Source organism: Phalacrocorax aristotelis, chromosome 6, assembly GCF_949628215.1.
Source record: "Phalacrocorax aristotelis chromosome 6, bGulAri2.1, whole genome shotgun sequence".
NCBI lineage: Eukaryota > Metazoa > Chordata > Aves > Suliformes > Phalacrocoracidae > Phalacrocorax > Phalacrocorax aristotelis.
In genome coordinates this window covers 25,622,378-25,646,000 of record NC_134281.1, presented here as the reverse complement: position 1 = coordinate 25,646,000, position 23,623 = coordinate 25,622,378, and the positions used below count along the sequence as shown (strand labels likewise).

The window sequence follows — 23,623 nt, the reverse complement described above, 5'->3', positions numbered from 1 at the left end:
AACATTTTCTTACTTAGAACAGCTTCCTGTAGAATTTTTAAACCAAATGAAACAGCTGTATGACAATGAATGAAGATATAAACAAAAACTGAATAAAGGAAAGAAGTAATAAAAAGAGAATTGTGTTATTTCCATGGCATAGTCTGAATGGATAAAAGGCAGGTCACAAATAGCACATAACAAAAAAACCTAAACTTCAATAAACAATCTTCTGTATCAGAAAGGTGTAAAAGTGGTGTTCAATTCACTTTTAGTTATCTGTCACATTAATCATTTCATCTCTCTTCGCTTTGGCCTTCTGTAACCTAATTTCATTGTATCATAAGACTATCCTTCTACAACTCATTTGGTTTTGTCTTTCACTTCCTACATCAGTTCCCTTTTCAGGTTTCTCTATGCGCTTTCAAAAAGCATTCTGCCTTTCTTAGCCTATTCAAAGGCCTCCACCACGGTATCACATCTAGTTTACTCCCATTTCTGTTTCTTCCTATTCTCTGTCAGAATTTTTCTCAAGGCCTACTGTTAATCATTTCCTTTGTATTTTTTTTTTTTCTACAAGCCACATCTATTTGGAGCTCCTTGCTGCACAAAATATACCTTTTGCTACAGTAGCCAATGAGTCTGCAGCATATATATTTAAGAGCATCTTAACAACTTGAAATATACCAAAATACCTGTATGTTAAAGCTTTTGCCTCCTATTTAATTTTTTTCTGGTTTAGGTATGTTTCTTGGAACAGAAACAGCATTTTCCTCTGTAAGACATTTTTACTGAGAAAGTATAGCAAACTGTCAACACCCAAAAAATAATGTCCATATCCTGAAGCTCTCATTCATGAAAAATCTCTCTTGCTTTCAATGGGAATTTTCCTTCCTCTTGAATTGGTTTATTTAAAAATAACATCTGATGATCTCCTAGGCTTTTGTCATAGTCATCTTTTCTAACTCCAGTTCCACTGGGTCATTATAAAACCATTAGACTAGGTTTTTCAAAGGAGCTTAAGGATTTTAGGCACTTAACTCTCACTGAACTTCAACTGACCTCAGGCACCCAAATTTGGGGGACTCCTTGTTAAGTTCCAGTCTCAGAACTGATCGCCTGGATTTGCCTCCTGGACTCTAAAGTTGCACTGGGGAGCACAATGTTTGAATTGGGTTTCACTTCTGAAAAACTCACACCCTGAAAATTCCCACCATTAGAGAAGCAGGGGGCAAATGGAGATTAATCTCAGAGGAAATCAAGGCCACAGTCTTTGTGCTTTTTGATTTTTTTATATCACTGTACACTGAGTCATACCCAGCTAGTTCAGAGTTCATCTGCAACACAGAGGCAAAATTTAAAGCTATCGCAACCCAAAGCCAAAATTATTAACAGCTTTGAAGTACTGAAAGTTGGGAAGTTTCCGAAAGATGTAAAGACGACAACCAGATTTTGCAGCACATGCTACGCATTTAGGTAATCTAAAACCAAATATCTAACATTTATCAAAAATTCTCTAAGTAACTAAAAAAAATTATTTTATAATATTGCCAAAGGAAATTAATAAGAAGGATCCATTTGTTTGGAGACAATCTTCTGCTTGCAGTTATTTACTTACAGACACTCTGAATCATATTTTATGGTATTATCAGTTGAATAGCATAAAATAGTGATCTCTGCTAGACAAGAATAGCTTATTAGCATGAAATACCAAATGGAAAGAGTGGCCAAAGGGGTCACTGAGTCCAGTCACCTACAAATGAAAGCAGTCACTTCATAAAACCACCATCAAATAAATATCAAGCTCCATATTCAAACTTACCGTTATTTCTATCTCTGAAAAACTACCACCAAACCTCACCTCTTTGAGAGTTAACTATCCTTTCCTAATGAGTGACGTACATGTATTCACGGCTTGTGTATACTCATTTGTTTTCATGCCAACTTTGCCTTTTAGTTTACACTGCAATTTCTTCTCTGTGAAGTAAAACCCCAATGTGTTTATAAAGAGCTTTGTTTTCTCTCAGCCTTTTTAGTAAGTACACAAGCCAAGCTGAGTTTAGTAGAACTGGATGCACAGAAAGGTTAATAAGACCATAGGAAATAACAGCCTATTTTTAAATTTTTTAATATAGATCAACCTCTTGTTCTTTCTGAAATGGTAATACTGCCTTAGGAAAGTAATTTAAAGCTAGCTATAAGCCCTGCTTTTTATTGATCAGCCTATGAAATTAATTTCATAGCTATACAGCAAATGTTATTTAAATTATTGACTGTTTTTTCATGGAGTGTGCTGGTAATCGGGAGGTACTACCCAGTATAAAGTAGTTTAGCAGTAACAAATTACTGGTGATCATTGTCATATGTGAAGATTTAATAATGTTAAGCAACTTTATTAACTTTCACAGCTGTAGAACCAAATAATTTATTACCTCAAGTTAGAAAACAAATGTTACAAATTATTATTTAATAATAACTGCAACCACTTCAGAAGGTATTTGGGAACAGAAAGAAATAAGAGAACAGCTAATATTGTGAAAGATAATAATGGTTAAAAAAGAAAGATTTTGCTTCTTGCCATAGAATAAGGTATGCCAAAGATAATCCTGGACTCTCACAGCTGTGGCAGTGCAAGCAGCTGACTTTGGTTGTAAACGTCCATCCCAGATTCCTCCATAATGGGGGACAACTCTCTGTTGGCATGACCCCGGCAAAGGCATTTTCTGTACAAGCCACATCTATCAGTCCTCCACTGCCATAAGCATTTGTGGCTAAGCTGATGAGCTGATGCTAAAAGCTGTCATCAGACTTCTTAATAGCAACTGGAACTTGGGTATGGAGAAGAACTTAACCTGTGATTTTTAAATCTCCCAGGTTAGTATGACTACAGAATTTGAATTTATGCCTTTTTATTATCTTGATAGCTTAGGATCCACCTGAACAGGAAACATTTTTAATGATAGAAGCTACATGCAAATCCATCTGAGTATACATTGATTTTCCAAAACTGAATTACCTGGTACAAACTGTTTATCCCACAACTATATCTTACTCTTCCTTTCCATAAACACTCTCAGTTTACCTTGGAAAATGCATTGTAGTATTGTATAAACCTGCCTCTGTATCTGCTCCACACAAACAGCTTGCACTGTTTCTAAGACTAGTTTTACAACTACTCTGAGCAAATTCTAGTAAAATCTTACAAATAAATACATTAAGAAATTGTCAAACAGTCCTCAGGAAGTGCCATATGTAAATGCTAAATATGCTAAGAAACCTTTAGGAAATTAATACATGAGCTCAATGTTTCCATATTCTTCATAAACTTACAACTCCTGGTCTTTTTTTCCCAGATCGCCCAGGTTTGTTAAATGTGAAGCCCATTGAAGATATACAAGACAATCTATTACAAGCTTTGGAGCTCCAGCTAAAGCTGAATCATCCAGAATCATCACAGCTGTTTGCAAAGTTGCTTCAGAAAATGACGGACCTCAGACAGATTGTAACAGAACACGTGCAGCTGTTGCAAATAATAAAGAAAACGGAGACAGATATGAGTCTTCATCCACTCCTACAAGAAATCTATAAAGACTTATATTAATGACCATAGTAGTTCTAATCCGCTGACATAATGTATGTTCTTCAGATTGCACTATTTCTTTGAGGGAAAACTTTGCATACCTAAGAAATTACTGTGAAACAGCATTTAAAAAGAGAGAGCTTAGTATAGTAGATCTATTTTATGCATATTGTTTATAAAGACACATTTACAATTTACTTTTAATATTAAAAATATCTATATCATTAAATTGTTGGCAGTATTTTCAGAATTAATTTTTAAACTATATTATTTCTTAAAATTGCTTGTCCAGTATGATTGATGCTTCACTGAAGTTGGTCAAGCACACAGTTAAATTTTCAACTTAAAAATAAAAATCCTTCTCCTTAAACATTTCTAGGGAAACATTTTAAGTATTACATTTGATTTCGTGCTCCCAAGGCAGCAGCAAAATAACAATAAAATTGAATCACATATAAGTGTAGCTTCCTATGAGAGCTTAAAAAGCAAAAGTTAGAATGTCAGGTCTGACAATATTTGTGCCTACCGTAACACAATTTTACACTGATAGAGCTCTATAAAGAAGTCTTAGTGTAAAGGCCCACCATTTATGGGCAAACACAAAAACTAGATGCTGTTTCAGGAATTAATTAAGTAAGGAAGATGCACTGCTCATCACTCTTAGGAAGCAGAGTTTCAGTTACTTTGTTCAGGCAAGTCTGAGGCAGGTGGAGCAACAGCATGGGCGGAGACGCCATGCCGCTGTCCCTGCCAAGGCACAGCAGCTAGTGCCCATGCAGCTTTCAGTCACTCTGTGGAGCCTGTAGGTGGAATAGGTTTGTACAAACCACTTGGCCTGAGACCTTCCCAAATTATTTGATGAACTATCATTGAACAATCTATTCAGTCAAAAATGTCATGGAAAATTGGAATAGTGTGACTCCTCCTAAACAAAAGCATGGTCTGCATTCGTTCTTTAAAACAGAAACCTGTAATGGAAACCCTACTATGTTAGCCTGACTTGAGCTATCGTTATTTAATCCCTGGGAACAACAACACTTTGAGAAGTACATTACTGTTAATTTTCATATATATGTTGCCCTATAATGCCACCAAAGATTTCCACTGGGAGCAAAGCATAGGAGAGTGAATAAATTTAGCAGAAGGTAAATTTAGTTATACTAGCTTCTTTTGGTATTCTCGGTACTGATGTGAGATTCCCTTAGATTCACATTTAGCCTGGCCACATCTACCATTTCTGAATGTGACCCCTGACAAAGTCATGCAGGTGTGATCCACACTGTCCACACTGGTGGACCCAAAGAAGCCATGTTGGAAAAAAAAAGCCACTAATTGTAACATATATATTGAAGGAAGGAGTGGTCCTCAATTGAATAGCCTTAGTTTCCTCACCATGTCCAAATTTTATTTATGTAGCAAAAAGTGTGCCTTAAACTCAGTGAGACAAGTTCAGTGGTGGTATATAAGTGGACCACAAGGTAATGTAAATATATATGTAAGTGGACTGGATTTTCAGGGAGAGTAGATTGGCCTTACTCCCAATGTAGACCTTGAAAAGCTAAGTTGGTGCAAATTACGCAATAAAGAGGCTGACAGAGGCAAATATTAAAATAAATCCTTAAGCTCGTGCCTTCTACACCTGAAAATGTTTCCTACTACTTATTTCAGATAACCTCTGGGCCTATGGTCAGTAGTAAGCATTATGCCTACCAGGAAGTTTGGAGAGTTGGATCATTCAGCCTCAAGGTTTAAAACCCACAGATGAAATTGCTCTGAGATGAAGTCAGTATGAGGCTAAAGTGAACAGCTTTGATCTTCACTAAGTTCACAATGAGATCATTTCAGGTAACTTAGAAATGATTGCCCTAAAGCAAATGGAATATTGCATGTTAAAGCTCAAGATTGCATGTTTCCTGCACATTTCAAGATAGGCACATTGTGCTAGCTGAGCATCGGACTCTGACAGGAATTATACACACACTAATTTGTGGGTGTTACAATTCAAAAGAAAATATTGTCTCTCTTCTCGTTTTAAGTTGTTTTCCACTGGACACTAGCCAGTTGAAATTCTGCCATCTATCACTTAGTGGGAGAACCTCTGTTTAATTGAGGAGTTCATCCCCCCCGTAGGAGGACGTAACAAAGATTAACTGGCACTGAAACGGGCCACAGCTCCAACACTGAATTCCTATGATAATAACACATAGCAAAAGCTATTAATCTGAGCCTGCATTTCTTATATAATCCAATTTTACATAGACTTCACTAGAAATGAGAGTTCAAAATTAGTTTTTGAATAAAGAATTCTGGGGCATGTTCTTACGTAAGTAATATTTAAAAATTTTTTAAAAACACAGTGGAAGAGATGCACTCACAACGAAATAAAGTTCATTACTTTGTTTCAGGAAAAACCCCTGTGTAACCAAGAAGCACATTAATTCAAAAAGCTTAATTCTATTTTATTACAAGTGGTAATATTTTTGAAAGTAGCATTTTAGCAGTGAAGTTGTTTAAGCCATTCATTCCAATATGGACAAATACAATCCATATATTTTGAGAGTGGTAGCGTAATGGTAGTCATAATGGCCTAAAAATAAAAGAGAAGACACTTTTGCAGGAACAGGTGTTATCCTTTATTAGGATGAAGGGACTGAATGCCCAAAAGCCTATACTTTTCTTTCAACTGTATAAGCTGCTCTAATAAAATACATTGTTCTCCCTACATCCTGTCTTCTCTTAGATTTTGATAGTTATTCATCATGTTTTCCTCAAGCTATGGAAAATTTTAATTTTTATGTGAATTACTAATCACAGAAATGTCCTGATTCTAAACAGTTACATCATGGTTAGGAAGTTTTGCCTAAAATACTTTTCTACAAGAATAGGTCTTAAGGGAAAAATGTTCATTTAATGGACAATTGCTATGTACTAATTTAGAACAAATGACTGTTATGAGGATATGAAAACATTTTCGCAAAAAATAGCATTTTCTCTTGTGAATTGTATTCAGAATTTTGATCTAATTGTAAATACCTTCTGTTTCTATGGGACTTTATTTATTAAAAACAAAAAAACTTGCTAATGGGAGTTTATAAGTAGGTTGTAATATTTTCAGAGTCTCCAGCGTTTTGGTTAGAATGGGCTATGCCATAAGTGAACAAGTTGTTTTTTGATCTTCAGTGCTACTAAAAACATTTAGCAACTCAAAAATAGAAACAGTCAGCTGGTGTGTGCCTTCTTTTGAAGAACTTGATTTTGCGTGTGTTTTATTGTCCTTCCTTAGTCATCCGTTCACTACATTTTAACATCTTCAGAGATGATGTGTGGAGTGGGATACTGGTACATTCCCACAGGCTTTAAAACTTCTGAGCTGTTACTCTGTCTTGTATTTTACACTGATCCACTTTTTCTGTAGAAAAACACCAGCGCTAAACTACATCCAGAGAAAGTTATTTGGTATACCTGCATGTATCCAGCAACTGTCTGCCCAATTTCCCTCACCAAGTCAAGCATAAAGTAGTCATCAAAACATTTTTTGTAGAAGCTCAAAGGTCTCTATTTAACAGGAAAAATTACCTTATTCAGACAAAGTTCATTGGTGAACATTTCTATAGTAAATATTGCTGTAAGTGGCCTAAAATGAATATTTAGGTGAGAGAAAAACATTTCCATCATCCCCATTATTATAGCAAAGGCAGCTGAGACCATTTTAATCACTGTTTCCACCACAGCGATGAAAAACTGTTTCTCTTTCTGAGGCAGGTAACTAACTGCCTTGCAGCACTGTGTGAAAGGAAGCAGTTGTGTGTACATAAAATAATCTTTTCCTAACATAGACAGCCCTTCAGTAGTCTAAAATACTGAAGCCTAGAAAATGGACTTCCTGATAATTGCTGTCATGCCACAGGCCTGCCCTGCCCTGCCCTCCCTGCCCTTTCACTTTAGCAGACGCACTCTGGGTTTCAATTCACTGCTGGTACAGTTAAGCCCTGGGGGATCAGGATTTAATATTTGATTTGCATTTGTAAACTCTCTCTTGAAGTTGAGTACATTTTAGTGGGACTTCTTCCTTTTAAATAAGAGGTAATATCTCTCCCTTAGACGGATGTAGCATCAACTTTGTAAACATAAGCAATACAAAGCTGCAGCTAAGATTTAGGGAAGGAGGAAAACAAAAATGAGGGGAAAAACTCCCCAACAAACTAGCCTCCTGGATCAGCAGTTCAGTCATACACCTCTCAAATGCTTCAGGTTTTCATTCAAGCATTGGAAAAAATTACGTGCCTCATCTTAAATCCCATTCCAGCTGCCTTGCCTACGGTGTTAAAAATCAGCTGCATAGGTGTGTCTCCAATTACATAAATACAGCAATATACTTTCACACTTATCAGCAGTAACTAGCCCTGAAAATGTTGATGACTGTAGGAAAAACAAATTCTGAATTTCTGATTTTTCATTTTGATATGCAGCGTATAGATAGGAAATTAGAGTGGTGAAGCAGCACATCTTAAATATTGCCCACTGGCTTTAAGAAAACAATCAGTAGCAAATGACTGGCCCAACAACAAAAAGAAGTAAGGAAGATTCAAGAATTTCAGATGCAATATAATATTATTATATATGTGCGTGTGCACATAAGCAAGGACATATATAACATTCGTTTATAGTAGAGCTCCTAACCAGAAACCATTACTAGTAATCTGTGGGTGGAAGAACTGCACACAGTAAAAAATAACTGCTGCTTGTTACCTTTTTGCTCATACATTCTGAGAGTTGCCTCAAAATATATACCACTCATTTTCCAGTAAAAAAAAGAATATTTAGATACAAGTATTTTCGCTTCTGATCCACCTACATTGCCATCTGGCCCTCTATTTCATCAGTCCTCTTTTGCCACACCCCTACTTTCAGGACATACAAATTCAGCTGGATTTCTCCTCAGTATGTGAGCTGTGAACTTTGTCTGAAGTTTCAGTGTTGAGTTGGAGACGGGTATGAGCAACTGCAACTCAGGATATGGAGATAGTGTAGTTTCACACTGTCTGGTCGTTCATCAGACCTGGCAAATACATACTCCATTTCAAGGACATACAGAGTATCCCTGTTTATGGTACCCTAGTCTCTGGACCTCCTTGTTCTGTATAAAAGCTACACACTCGCGAAGATACCAACTCTTCTTCCCAACATGCAAAGTATGTAATCTCAGAAACATATCCTAATCATACTTATTTGTGTGCAAGGCAGGTAAAGTTCCTAAAAGAGATTAGAGAGTCCTGCTATACTTAGCCTTATAGACGCCAGCACTGTTCCAAGTAACTTACACACCAAGGCAAGGCAGACAAAGGGAGGGAGCAGTAAGTGAATTTTATGCTATCCTGTTCAGGATCCACAGACAAGAAACAACACTCAGCTTAGTAGCCAGTCCAATTGCGTAGGCTGCCTCTTACAGGTTTTTACATTTATACTTTGCAATAGCCATTACCTTATGAGTCTTTATGTTTGCAAGAAGTTTTAGTCTAACAAAGCCAGTAAGCAGTGGCTATATATCAATATGCTCCCAAAATATGAACGGTTAGTTCAATTCACAGTCTCTTTCATGACACAGGTCTTTATTGTTTGATGTATCGAATCCTGAGCTAAATTATTGCAAGAACATAAGCTCTAAACTGTACCTTATCTAGACCATTTAGTGGGAATTCTCTGGGCAAGTCTTACTCTGGGCAAGCCTTACTCAAGGCCATAACTTCTAGATCTTCAGGGTTAAATTCTTTGGGACCTCTTAAATGTGAAATTAATTTACTTGAACAGATTTTTGCAAACAGCTAAAATCAGTTCTCAGCTCTGAAATGGGACAAGTTTCTAATTATGATTTTGCTAGCTGAATATAACTTTCAGCTCTGCTTTAGAAAAGGGCATGCATGGTAAATCAGAAAAAGAGCTTTAGCTGCAAATGAAAATAGCCCTTTTATTGAGACACATATTGTTTAAGGACTTTCTTTTTAATTATTAAGCTTCCTTATTGTGCTGGAAATGGGCAGCATTTTCATAACAGCATTGGCCAAGAGGAATATCCATTGCTCATTATTTTATATGCTGTTACCCAACAAGGTTTTTTTAGTTCAGTGGAAACGACAAGGGAAAACTGTACTCTCTAGAGGCAGGGGAGGGAAGGAGAAATACGCAGCACCATTGGTTCTCACACTGGGAAGAGCTGGCAGTGCAGGAGAAGATCTTGTCCTGCTTGCTGCAATGATGATTAAAGCATTCTGTTGTGTCAGCATATCCTCAGTTTGTTAGTGCTAACTCTCAGCTGGCCATATCCTGCCAGATTTGCAAGCAAAGCCTGCCAAGCCATCTCAACAAAAATGTAGCTTTAAATATTATAAATGATGCTGCATTTTGCTGTGGAAATGTTTCCTGAAAAGGCTGTTCCAAAACATCCTTTATTGTTGGGGGAGGGGAGCAAAAGGGGTCTGGGAGAGGGAGGAGGGAGGAAAAAGAGCTACTTTTAATAGACTTTTCTTTTCTTTTGAGGCCAGAGATTCATTTCACATCATTCTGTAAGACCAAATGGATATTTTTTTCCCAGTGACTATAAAACATTACAGTAATAATTTTGTATGTAAGTTTTGGCAACTAAGCTTGGGGTGGGAGGAAGGACAGAGGGCATCTTATTTTATAAAGGATTGCAGTGAGGGATTTTGCAATTGATCAGTTAGTAAAGCCTCTTTGGTGGACATCTGCTTGCTGGCAAAGGAGATCTCTCTTCTTCCTGTTATATGAAATAAAAAATCACAGCAGAGCAAAGGAGGTGGCTCTCACAGCAAGGGTATGGTATGGGTTCTAAACAAAAAAAAAAAAAAAAAAGGATTTGGGTCTCTATTTGATAACAGGATAGTATCATGGACTGTTCAATTAAATCTCTCCAAATCAGCTGTTCTCGTGAAACTTTTGTGGCTAGGTTTCCTTCTTTTTATGTACGTGACCAAGAACCAAAACCATGGGGGCTAATCTACCTGTAGATTTCTCAACATTTGTGCAGACACACACAGAAATTCAAAGCTGTTCAAACTCGAAATTCTAATTGTGGCCCATTTGTATGGGAAGGTCCTTTTAGAAAGAACATTGGCTCACCAAATTCCTTCACAGTTCAGCCTCAGAGCAGAATAAATTAAAAGGAACGGCATGATTAGAGTCATGTAATCAGAATTGTATTCTGATGTGCCCAATCCAATAGTCCACCCTAATGTGCCAACAATAGTTTTGTTGCAGTGTGTCTGAATCCAGGTTGTATTTGCTATCTCTTAGCTGAACTTTAATCAAAAGATCTAGTAGCTATTTAGCTGACCATTTCTACACATCTTTTATACTTCCTTTTTTTTAGTTTTCACATTTTTCTGCATTTCACAAGAGCAGTTTTTTGCCAGATTAGTTCTAGACTGCTAGGCAATCAAACACATAATAGCTGTGCTCTTACAGGCAAGATACAATGTTAATCTGGCTCTTCTGCATCCAGAATCTGCATATACAGTTTGAGGTACAAACATTAGGTATTATCTATGCGTTTTTACTATAAAATTTAAACAAGGGTAATAAACCCAGCTTCAAGGAAAACTGGACTTTCAAGGTACTTTGCCTTTGCAAGATCAGTTTATGGAATTGTCATGGTTTAGCCATGGCAAATCAGGAAACTGATTTTGATGAAACGACTGAGGAAAATTCTGAGTCGTCTTATTGAGCTTGCACTTGCAGTCCAGTGGAAAAAGATAGTGCAAATGACTATCAGAAACAGCTTTTTTTAAATTATTAAAAATGAAACTATTAAATGCTTCAAAAATTAATATATTTTTATTTTGCAGCTCTTAATGATAAAATGTACAAAGATAATGGAAAATTAAGCCACTGGGAGTTCTTTACCTTTATTTCTGGGTGAACTCTAGAAGTAGTCATTGCATTTACCATTGTAATTCAAAGGCCCAGAGTCTGCTTGCAAGTATGATTCAAATCCGGTATAATGTTAAAGGCAATGGCGTTATACCAAAATTAAATCATAGTGGATGAAATCATTCTAAAAAATTGATTTTGAAAACATGACAGAGTTGTGAAGGTGGTATGTAGGAGTTATTTGGATAGCCTAAGTTCTGAAGAGGGTACTTATGGCACCTAGCAATAGAAACTTCTGTACTCATGAAGTGGGTATTTTCTGATGTAAGCTATTTTTTGATCCCCATAACCATAACCTTTAATTTGCTCTTTGTAGAAGATTGTGAGGTGCTTACCTCCAAGGTACAATACAAATGCAGTGTATTTCTACCTTGTGCTACCATAATAAACTGTCATTACTGGAGATTATACAACTTCACACACATATTATGAGAGAAGAAACAATGGGCTATAAAGTATCCGCTTATATTTATAGGTTATCTTTCAGAGATGTTCACTCTTCACTGCACTCTATTTGCACATAGTAAAGCTATGTATGTTAACTAATACCAAGCCTGGAATGCAATTAACCAAGTTATATAGAGTTTGACTGAAAACCTGCTGAATTCAAGAAAAAATCTCCAAATCTGGTTCAAGCCCATGATGTAGTAGCTGTTTGTGTTTAGAGGAAAATCACATTTGTATTGTATATGATGTGACCTAAGTGCTCATTGTTTGGATTCTGGCAGCTCTCAATCAGACAAGATTTCAAGGTTAGTGGAATGGACAAGGGCTGTTCTATGCCAGTTGGCTTCAACGCACATTCAGTTCTCTAGTATAATCACATCTTCAGTCTCATTTGGATGTTTCCTTATCTCGCATCCCATTATGCATTTTCATCCAGATCAGCTCTCCCAAGTATTGGAAAGGGTCTGCTAGCAAAGGAGGAGAGACAATACAAAAGAACTCCAGGTACAACACTTCTAAAAATATTCCTGTCTCTACTCAGTTATACTATGTTTTTGTTCACAAAAGTGCTTCTGCCAGCGCAGAGTCCCAGTGAAATCGCCTTCACACCAGGACTACTTGTTGAATTGGCCTCCAGAGAATGAAAAGTAATAACGAGTTTCAAGCCCTTGACAGCTACCACTCACTCTTCAGTAATGTATAAAGAAATACTTACTGTACAATTAGGACAGAGTGGATTTGGAGAGCAAATCTCAACTCAAGTTGTGTCAGAAGCATTCCTTAGTATCCATATTGCTTTTTGGTATTCATTGCAATGCCTACCAGACTACACCACAGCCCATTGCAGACAGATTGCGCACAAACAGTACTCTCCACTATGCTGTTAGAGTGAGGAGTTTGAGTACTGTCTGGGTACTGTTAGTACCCAAAGTGAACAGGACTTGATCCTAAATGGAACACTGGGGTTACCTGTCCCAAACACACAGAAAAGGTGTTGCAAAGAACAATAAATGCCGTGTATTTTTAAAAATAAATTAGAGATTAAAAATAGTGAAATGCATTGTCAGTGCCATTGCCGCCCACTTAGAAGCAATACATCCATGCTCAATAACAAGCACAATGTGAATCTCTTGCCAGCACTCTGCCATCTCTGGGGTAGGCTGAAGCCTGGCTGGTTTTCAGTAGCTGAGAAATTTCCTTCTGTACCAGCAAGAATCATCTAACTTCCACTGGCAGGAACATTAATATTCAGTTATGGGCATTATTCAAACAAGAAGAGACTTTGTTGTATGAAGGAGTGTGCCTGACTGGTTTTCCTAGTTCATATCTTTCCATAAACAAACATCTGCACAAGGAGCTGACTCCCAGTGCAAACTAGAGGACAGCTTGTGGCTGCTGCTGCACCCCAGATTCTTCCCATTGTCCCCAGTTCCTGTTCTCTGCATCCGGCCTGTGCCCTTGCTGGGTGTGAGTGTCTGTCTTGCTCAGAGTTATGATAGTTTGGTTAGCAGCCAAGGGGCTGAGGATACAAACTGTAATAGCATTTCCTTCCCCAGAAACCATTGTGCCAGGGGATGGGAGCTATGCAGACCCAGCTGTTCCTGCCTTCTGCAGCTATCCTGCGGTCAATGGCAACCTTAAGGCATCTCGGGAAGGAGCATCTTGCCAATTCCATAAGGCAGCAAGCCTTCTCCACAACAGCTCTGATTGTGAGAGAACTAAGCGAGAACTTACAGGCAGTTTTACTGCTCAGCATGAGTGCATGATCAAGACTTTTAAAAATTATTACAGTGGGGCTGAAAACAGGAGTGCACTTCTGCAAAAGCAAACACATATATAATCCACAAAATGAGCTTCTAATCTGCACCGGGACAAAAATGAGACAGTTCAGAATTTCCATGATAGTATCAAGAAAAGCCCTTGTGAAAACCCAGGTTCAGACTCTTACTCTTCTTGAGCCACAGTATTGCGATCTAGTTTTCCTCATCTCTGGCAGGTATCTTAGCCATTGCAGTCAGTTTCCCCTCCAGTTTTTTTCTGATGGACCTCTTCTACTTTGCATAAATAAGGCACAGAAAGTTACAGTACTCATCTGGAGGGCAGTGCAGGGACTTGAAACCTTTGCCTCTCACATTACAGCGGAGTGCTTTAACCCATTGGCCTTTCCTTGTCCCTTGTTTGAGCTTTCTCTGATCTGCATTTAGTCAAATAAATACGAGGTCTGGTATTGAGAAGTGCTGAGCAACAAGCAATCGGGCTGCAAATACTTAAATATAGATTTAAGAGGCTAACTTTAGGCACTGGTTTTGAAATTCTTGTGCAATTCACATTGTGAGATAGTGTAGGGACAGTAGTGTGTCTAGGAGACACAAAAAAACATTCTTCTTTACATTATAAACAAGCCTTAAATAAGTAGTAGATGGAGCTATTACCCAAACTGTTGTGGTGGGCTTTTCTTTTGGTTTTTTGTTTGTGGTTTTGTTTTTTTTAAAAAAAAACCAACACATTCCAAAGTACCCTACAGATTTTTGGAAAAATGTCTTGTGCACATTTTTTTTCTTTCAGTAAAATAACAACAATAAGAAAATGAATGAGTCCCATGTTACAGATCAGACAATGTTTCTTAACAGGGTTTTAAAGCTTGTTACACAAATGCAATTCCCATTGCCAAGAGTAAGCTAATATATTCTTGGCATGCCTGGTAAGTCTTAAATCACAGGCAATGGGTACATTCTGCTCAACATCCAGAGGAACAAAATTTCACTTTGATAGCTGCACGGTAAAGAACTTTGCATTCAAAACAAAGCCTATTCCACTATGCTTAGACACACAAGACCTCCTCAAGCTCAGTAGGCATTTTGCGTATGTTAGGACTGCAGGGCACAAGAATGTTGTCGTATGATTATATCTTCTGGTTTTCTTAGAAATTACCCCAGCTGCGTTTTAATGCTGCTGCTATAATTTGAAATGAGTAATTGCTCAATGGATTGAAGAAGCCAACATATTTTATTGGGCATTTTAATATGTCTTTTAAATGTGGTCTCAAAGATAAAATCTCAGCCTCCAAATTGCACCTTTACCGAAGAAAACACGTTACTCTACTCAGACCATTCTCAGCTCTCTGGTTTCACAATCCTATGTATGACCAATCCAATGGAGAAGGTTAGTGAAGGAATGGTCTTTCAGCAAATAGCTCAAAACGCTTTATAGCAATCGTTATCAGCTAGATTCATTTGACTGATGGGGGAAGCTGGACCACTGGGGTTGCAGGTCAGTGATTAGCCTGAGATCATCCAGAAAGCCAGCTGCATACAACCTCATTTCTTATTCCCCAATACTACAGTATTTTCTGCAGTATTCCTAAAAATGTTTCTTTTTCAGAGAAAAAAACCACTGGTTGTTTTATAAAACACCACCAGAAAGATTTTAATTTAAGAACAAGAAAGCTAAGCAAGGACTGCTCCTTTAAAATGTTATTTCCCCAGTTGCGCGTTTGCTAGCAAGTGAGCAACTCTTTTTTTTTTTTTTTTTTTCTCCTAGTGGTTTTTGTGTGCTACTTTGTCATGCCTCATAGAAGAGCAGGGGTTCCTGGATAACATGTGAAGAAGCACTACTCTAGATCACCTCAGGTCAGTGTAGCTGTTTAATAAACAGTAAATCAAAATGAAAATCTCTAATGATATATTCTCTAACCATTGTAATGCATCCAGTTAACAGGCTAGAGCATATCACTGGAGCTGGCTTTGATTGGACAGCTTTTTCCCTCCTCTACGCTAGCTCTAAAAACAAGTGCTTCTTTTCTGATGTTGCAGACTTACCAAAGCCACCCACGATGGGAAATATCCATTGGTGTTGTAATATTAAAGTAGAAAACTACAGTTTGCAAGAGGGATTAAAGGAGATGAGAAAAGATTCTGTATATTAAAATAATAATAACAGAAAGATAGAAATAGCAGGGGTCCTGTACTACTACGGGAAGATGAGAAAATAACAGAAGACAAGTAAAGATTAATTGTTCAATGTCGTCTTTGCTTAAGTCTTCACAGTAAAAGGTTAATTCCTACCAGATGCTTAGAATAATTAAAACCAGCAACAAACTGGAGTATAGAGAGTAGGAAAAGAATAGGTTAAATATGTTCATCTGGGTTAGATATATTCAAATTAGCAAGCTGTAAGGAAATTTACCCTGGAGTATTTAAGGAAATAGCTGAAACAATCTGAACCATTACATGATTATCTTTAAGAACTCATGGATCATGGAGAAGTAGGGTCTCAAAGGACTGAAGAAAGACAAATTTCCTTTTTTTTTTTTGGTTTTTTTTTTTTTCTTTCATAAAGGAAAAAGAAAGGACCAGGATAATTACAGATTAGTCAAGCTTCAAATACCCAGTTGGTTACTGATTTGTTCAAGTAACTATCCATCTTAGAATATCCAGCCAATAACAAGATAATAAGCAGTCCACATATTTTTGTCAAGAGTAAAATCACACCACATTAATTTCCTTTTCTGACAGATAATTGGCTTGTGAATAAGGGGGAAGCAGTAGTTATGCTATGACATTACTTCGCACAACTGAATGTAACATTCATAGAAACAAGCTAATGAAGCATTGAAAGGTGAAGCTATTACGGGTGAAAAATTGGATGAAAAAGTATTTTTCAATAGTTTGCTGTCAAACTCAGAAATCATATCAACTGGGATGCACAAGAATTTTTCTGGGTACTGTTTGCTTTGAAGTTGTGCTTAATGACTAAGATAACAAAATACGTAGTGCACTTAGAACATTTCTAAATCACATCACAGAGACTTAAGCACTCTGGAGCAGAAGATTTTAATTCCAACTCATCTTCAGATATTGGAATAAGCATCTGGAATCAATACAGCAAAGTTCAGCAAACATAGATGTGAAGCTTTACCTGTACAAGAAAAAACTGTAATATGCCATTACAAACTGTGGAATAATTGACAATGTGACATTGCTGCATGACGTATCTGGCTGAAGCAAATCATGATCCCAATACACAACAGTATTATGTTGCTGTTGCTAAAATAGGCAGGCTCTACTTGGTAGCCAAAACATCTGTTTGGCTGACAACTGACTCTTACCACCACTATCCATGATTGTTATGTCCTTCCCTTGAGCTTGATGGCACAGTCTTAAGATGCCTGAAAGGGAGACAGAGAAAGAGAACTGGAAAATAATAATTTAAAAAAGCCCCTTATTTAATTTCTTGTGTAGGATGTTAATTTCTTTCCATAGGAAGACCCTGTTTCTTGGTGAGGAAAGGCATCACACCAAGCCAGCAGTAAACCAGCCCATAATACATTCACTGTAGTTTTTCTTGATGGCATTTCAAATATATCTATGTCAACACTGGCTGACTACGGATGTTTCAAATCCAGGGTATACTTTAGAGACAGCAGCACTCTTTCGAAAGACATTTTGAAACCAGACAATTGTATTAATCTGTCTCTCCCTCTCTAACAGACTTACACTAACCAGTCTCTAGTGCATAGTCTACTGTTCCCACGAATTGCTGGAGAGTGAGGACTTGATGTTCCCCAGTTCAAGAAAAAGCCTCAGGAAATTGCAAAAAGTCCTAAAAAGCCACAGTTTGTTTTCATAACATTCTTTTCCTTTTACAGAAGTAATAGATTTTTTTAAAAAACATTCTCTCTGATATTTCAGGAGTTAATGGACAGTAATGTTCTAAAAACTGAAGAAAAAGCTATGGCACAAGACACGGGAAAGATAGCTTGGCTAATTATCAGGGCTTTGTTTATGTAAGAAGAAAGGATGGGTAAGTTACACCAAAGTGTCTCAGATTTTTTTTTGGTCAGCATCTGCTTCTGAATGGATTTCCAGGTTCCCTCTAGATCCTCTTCTCTAGCAAGGCAAAAATGTGCATGTATACTATGGCTTGATTTCATATTACTTAATTTAAGACTGTCTAAAAGCCAAGCATCAAAGTAGTCTCATTCTACAAAAGGGGGAGTTCAGCATGGCATTAATCTCCTGCAAAGATCAATGTTTCAGGCTGTGATATGGCTTGCACTCTGGAGATGCCGCTCCTTCTACAGGCTATGGATGTGAATTTTAGATGACTAAATAAAAATGAGACAAGTCATAGCTTATAATATGCATCACAATAATGTGACAACCTATATCGTCTTTCCAGTCATATAGAGAAGGCTTCTTTCTCTCACATAATATATGAAATTTCAAAGGAGTCTGCTACTGTAACTAAATAATATTATATATCCATAGAACCTAGCAAAGCTGATGTCACTAGTTCACTCTTCTCTTTCTCTTTCTCTTCCTCTTCTTCCTCTGGTCTCCTTTTTTCCTTCTCACCTTCACATTCATGAGACTTGCAAAATAACCAGGACAGAATTATTTTGTGTCAGGAAAAGGAAGTCTGAGGCACAAGAAATTTCGGGTGAAAAAAATCTGAAAAAAAATCTAAAATTTTACTCTATTATACATCCCCTCCACTTGATGTGATTGCATATACTTCTCCCCATACTGGGATGTGGTTGACAAGATTGTTTCCAAGTCTTCAGGGTGCCCCAATGCTGCAGTGATTTCACTTCACTGAAGACAGTTATCACTGGCATTTCCTAGGGACCTTGACACAACCTGCTGACAGAGTTGAGAGATTTGCTGCACCAAATATACACTCAGGCCTGTGCAGTGCTGAGCTTCTTCAAGGGGGATCTATCTCATTCATTTGCACTATATGCACAAGATGATGTTAAAGGGCATTCAGTATTTTCAGAAAAAAAAAATTTAATTTCAGGATCAAGTTCTCAAAGACCGTCCTAAATTTGAATTTAGAGCTTTCATTATGAATCCATTCACCTGAAAATCATTGCAAGAGGATCAGGTTGAGTTTGTAATACATATGTGATCTGACGATAATATTTCTCTTAATATTCAAGAAAAAAGGATCAAATTTGCCTTTACAAAAACATGGTCCAGTCTTGCCTGGGAGCCCATTTCAAAATGCACCATGCATGTTGGGTGCTTTGAACTGGCTGTTCCAGGTGACAGTTCTCCTCTTTGTTTTCAGCTGTTGCATTTATTATTAGAGAACAAGCAACAATACATTGAAAGCTTTCTTAATGTTTGTTTCTATTAGGCAATTGTATCTGCCAAGGGGATAATATGCAATCAGGGCTGGAAGAAGCAGCAACATTCGCAAACTACGGGTGGGTGAGGTGAAAATGTTTAGTGGGTGCATCCAAGAACAGAAAGAGAAGGGTCTACAAGGCAGACTCTTCATTTAAGTGTGATTCAAGTATTCAAATGTGGGGAATTGCTACTTCAGCAGAAGGTATAAACTGCCTTTAACAGATTGAACTGAGCAACAGATATCACATGATCAGCTGCTGCTGCTAACGTAACTAGTGCTACTATCCTTAGCCCTATAAAGGAGCTAGTTAGTTATTACTTTCAAAGACAGAAATCCTTATTCTATATATATGTCCATACTGTTCTCAGTAGCGAAGGTTTATGCACTGAAAGAAAGAACTTACTATGTAAATGTCCTCACCAATGTCCTGTGATAACAGGAGCTGCAAGTTAATTGTATTTCATCGAAGTGTTTTCTTTATTTAGCTGAAATGTGTTGGGTTTTTTCCATTTCACTGGTAACAGCATTTTCAGATCTGGAGCTGCCAACAAAGCCTGCAAAACCCCACGTTTGAGACAACAAACATACTGACTGTATGCTTAACTACCTGTGTGAAGGTGCAGGTTTGCTCATAAAAGCAAGAGATTTTGCAGGAGCACAGGCTACACCTGCTATTGTACAACAGCACCTTGTTACCCAAAGTTTTGTACATTTGACCTCAAATAAACCTAATTCAGAAAAAGGGAAACTATACAGAAATGAAAGGTTGGACTAGATGATCCCTGAGGTCCCTTCCAACCTGAGATTCTGTGATTCCTCCCCAGCTATCACTCTTTCAGATACCTCTACCACCAACTTCTTTTATTTCCCTTCACTCTGTCAGGAATAGTTCAAGACTCTCAGCTCCTGCCTTGGAAAAGGAGAATGGATTAGAAGATCTCTTGGCTCCCTATAGCACTATTCTTCTATTTTTCTGTTTCATACCATGATATTCAGGTCCTTCTCCAACTCCTCCACCCCACTTTCCTTAAATGGCGACATCTAACCTTGATATCCCAAGTGCTCTTTACAGCTTCTTTGAATTCCTGTTCTTCAGAACTGAGAACAACTTGATTATTCATTTTATCTGGAGTAAAAGTAGGCATCATGTAAAATACATTCTTGCCTCAAATCCTTTATTTTACTGAGTTTTCTACGCCATTTCTGTTTTAAGGTAACAGAAAGTATGACAAAAACACACACTGGACTAGTCTAGCAGAGGCTGAAGATTTCAGCTTCCTAATCACTGAAGATTTTTCTTTGATTTAGATGATAGATTTCAACACTTAAGAGATGACAGAAACTACAACTCTAAGAAAGAAATAATTTTTCTGACTCAATGCTTTTGGAAATCTGTTCCTGAAGCAAATCAAAGCAATCAGTGTTTATCTGTTTTTCAGCATAACTATTCTCCGTGTTATCAGCTGCCTGAAAAACGTGTGCAGTAACCTATAGCTGAAGTGAGCCTCCAATCTTACCATCAGCTTTTGCAGTTGCTCCCTGAAAATATAATGATATTTCATTATTGCTCCCACATTGCCCTGAGGTCTGTTACGGCATGTACTAAGACTACACACCCTTGGACAAGGTATAATAGAAAGAAGCAGGTGGAAAAATAAAATATTAATTCCTGCCATATACTAACCTTTTACTATACCCAAAGAAAAGAAGGATTACAAATAAGATCTTACTTTTTGTTTGTCACTTGATTGATGGACTGTTTAAGTAATTCTCACTAAATGTATTTAAAACATATTTTTCCCTGCCACAGTGCTCTTGGATTTCTTCTCTGGGAACCTGTGTTTACAGAGCTTTGCAAGGCATAAGTGCTGTGGCTGAGTTAGCAAAATTCCTTGGCTTGCTTGTGTAGGATTGGGCATGTAGACAAAATACTGGAGTGACAATCTGTAAGCAGAATACCACTGCTTCAGTTTCTGCCCTGTTGATAGCAGTGGTTCACTGCCAGATGATAAAGAAATGACGAAATTATCAGCAAGAGAACTTTGTGACTTACAGACTGTACTGATGTCTGATTTTTACTCCAGTTGGGGAATACAGGATTGGGTAAATGTGTAACTACAGCAGAATCAAACCAAAGCACTTGGCACTAGCCTGGAGAAGCTGGCCATCTAGAAGGAGTCGGTGACTGATTAACTGAAGACGAAATGCCAAGCTAAAGCAGATAGCATAGAGTGAATAGAAGGGCCTCTCTCTATGTTTTTGACTGCACTGTGCAGCTCTGGATTTACTAAGGTCATGGCCCCGTGCCTATTCTGAAATAAGCAATGCAGAAACAGCCATTATAAACAAAAATAACAACAACCAAAAAACCAAACACCCCACCACCCCCCCAAAAACCCCACACCCCCAACCTAATGGTTGTTTCCAATAGGTGATCCACTGTGTGCACACTCCTGTCACCTATACAGCAACGTACCTTCCTTCATCAGTAGTTCTACAGAAAACAAGGTGAACACTCAGAGCAAAATACTGCTTGGACCTTGTATCCACACATGAGCATTTCATCTCCGGTTAACGGACTGACAATTAACTCAAAGTAGATAATCCCCTTATAAAACCTAGCTTGGACACTCCCCAAACATTTGTTCCAGATGGCAAATGTGTAAACTTTTCTCCTTGTTCTGACCCTGTTTGGCAGTAGGATACCAACCCCATGCATACCTACTGCAAAGAATTTCAATCCGATTGCCTGTTTTACTTGGTTCAGAAGTGCAAGGTGCAGGCAGCTTTTCACAGGCACAACATTCTCTCTTCCCAGTCTGAGAAATAATGTACATTGTATTGTTTCACAGAACACTTCCCTAAGCCACACTTATGATGGAGAATTGCTCTCCATTAAAACGTGAGTGTTCTGAGGGTCAGAAAACACTAGTGGAACAGAAACACTTTTAATAAAAACTGCTGCTTTTATTCGCCATTAGAAAATTTTCTGCTCCTTGAAGGATGGAGTATTCTGTGACAAATGTTCTCATTCCTCTTTCATTTTTAATCCAAATTCCCAGCTGTAATTGGCCTCAGGTCACATGCTATTTGTTCTGCCTGAACATCCTCAGATGATAGCAGAAGTCATTGTGAGTCATTTTCTCAGAAAGAGAGACTACATTGCACATTCTGTCTGTATGCCAGTCAGAGTGGGGAAAAAAGCTCTCAAACACAGCAACACAAGAGAATTCCCTCAATTCTTTCTGTGTACAGAGAGGCAATTTGCACACCTCCTTTCCCCACACAGTAGGCAGCAAAGATTCTTGGGGCAGTGGCCTTTCCTGGTTGCTCACCATGAGAGAAAAGGCTGCCCTGACATCAGAGGAAGGGATAGCAGAGCCTGGGCTGACATACAGAAGAGGCAACGTGCCAGCCATCAGTGAGAAAGAGTTGGAAATCGCTCATACCAAAGCGGTTTAAGACAGATCTGTAAGCAGAATCACAGTGTGAAGAATTATTGCCAACCTTCTAAAATCTCAGCAGTATTTGGATAAACTGGCTTTAAAAATACTGATCCAATAAGTGTTTGGGCTCACATATCTGACCAACTCTCTGCAGGTACCTGTCTTAACTTTTGACTGTTCATTTTCACTCTCAATTGTTTTAGCAAGCAGCTAGATGACATCTAAACATCTTAAATGGGCTAAGCGGCTCTGCTCCCTGAAAGTCTATTCCCACCTCCTTGACTTGGAGGCCTACAAATTTTGGTGGCTGATCATTGTCTCACTTTGTTTTACGGTTGCCTCCAAACAGGACAAGCCTCTCTAGTTGTTGAAAAGTGAGTACTATTGAATTTATGGCTACACATACTGTTCTGTTTGTGAAGATGAGAACAGCATCATTTACTTTGTGAAATGTTTGCTATTTTTCCTGATTAGACAAAATTGACTCATTTCAAACTTCTTGTGTCATCTATGCTGCCTCTGAGCCAGCACCCTTTCCTGCGATTGGTGCTCCAAGGTAGAAGAGTATGGGGTCCTTCACGTTAAAGAATTTGTCTTTTGGCCCTTAGTCTGAGCCAGCATTGATAAGCAAGATTTCTGAAACAATAGGGAGGCATGGGGTATATTTCCACCCTAGTCCTGGGAACGGCTACACATGTACCACCAGAGCATACAGGCAAAGTTCTCTTATTTTCCTTTTGTGAATGGCAGCCACACCTTTGACCGAGAGACTCTACATATCTAATATACCAGATTTAATACCCTGGCTCTGCCTCACTATCACCCAGTAGCTTGGGATATTAGATAAAAAGAATTTTTATTTTATTTTCACAAGTAGTAGCTCTATGAAACATAATAGGTAGGATCAACAGCCTGTATCATCTGCTTCTTCTGTCACATTCCTCTGAGGTAATATTTGAAAAGAATGGCTGGATTTATGGAATCCTACTGGGGTTCTGTTTTACACATTTATTTCCTCCTCTGTTTATACATATGAGATAAATCAAATACCAGTGAAATCATTACCCTCTGGAGAATTAAGTCTATTTAC

At 37.9% G+C, this 23,623-nt stretch overlaps 1 protein-coding gene across 3 annotated transcripts in view; it reads left to right on the top strand.

The window, feature by feature from the left end:
- PPARG (peroxisome proliferator activated receptor gamma) overlaps window positions 1–6,796 on the top strand; it is a 61,900-nt gene extending 55,104 nt beyond the window's left edge. For all 3 annotated transcript variants that reach the window (XM_075096742.1, XM_075096741.1, XM_075096743.1), the window contains exon 7: window positions 3,333–6,796. In XM_075096742.1, coding sequence (XP_074952843.1) covers window positions 3,333–3,580 — 248 coding nt within the window. In that variant the 3' untranslated portion in view covers window positions 3,581–6,796. The remainder of the gene's footprint in view (window positions 1–3,332) is intronic.
- Window positions 6,797–23,623: the final 16,827 nt, after the last annotated feature.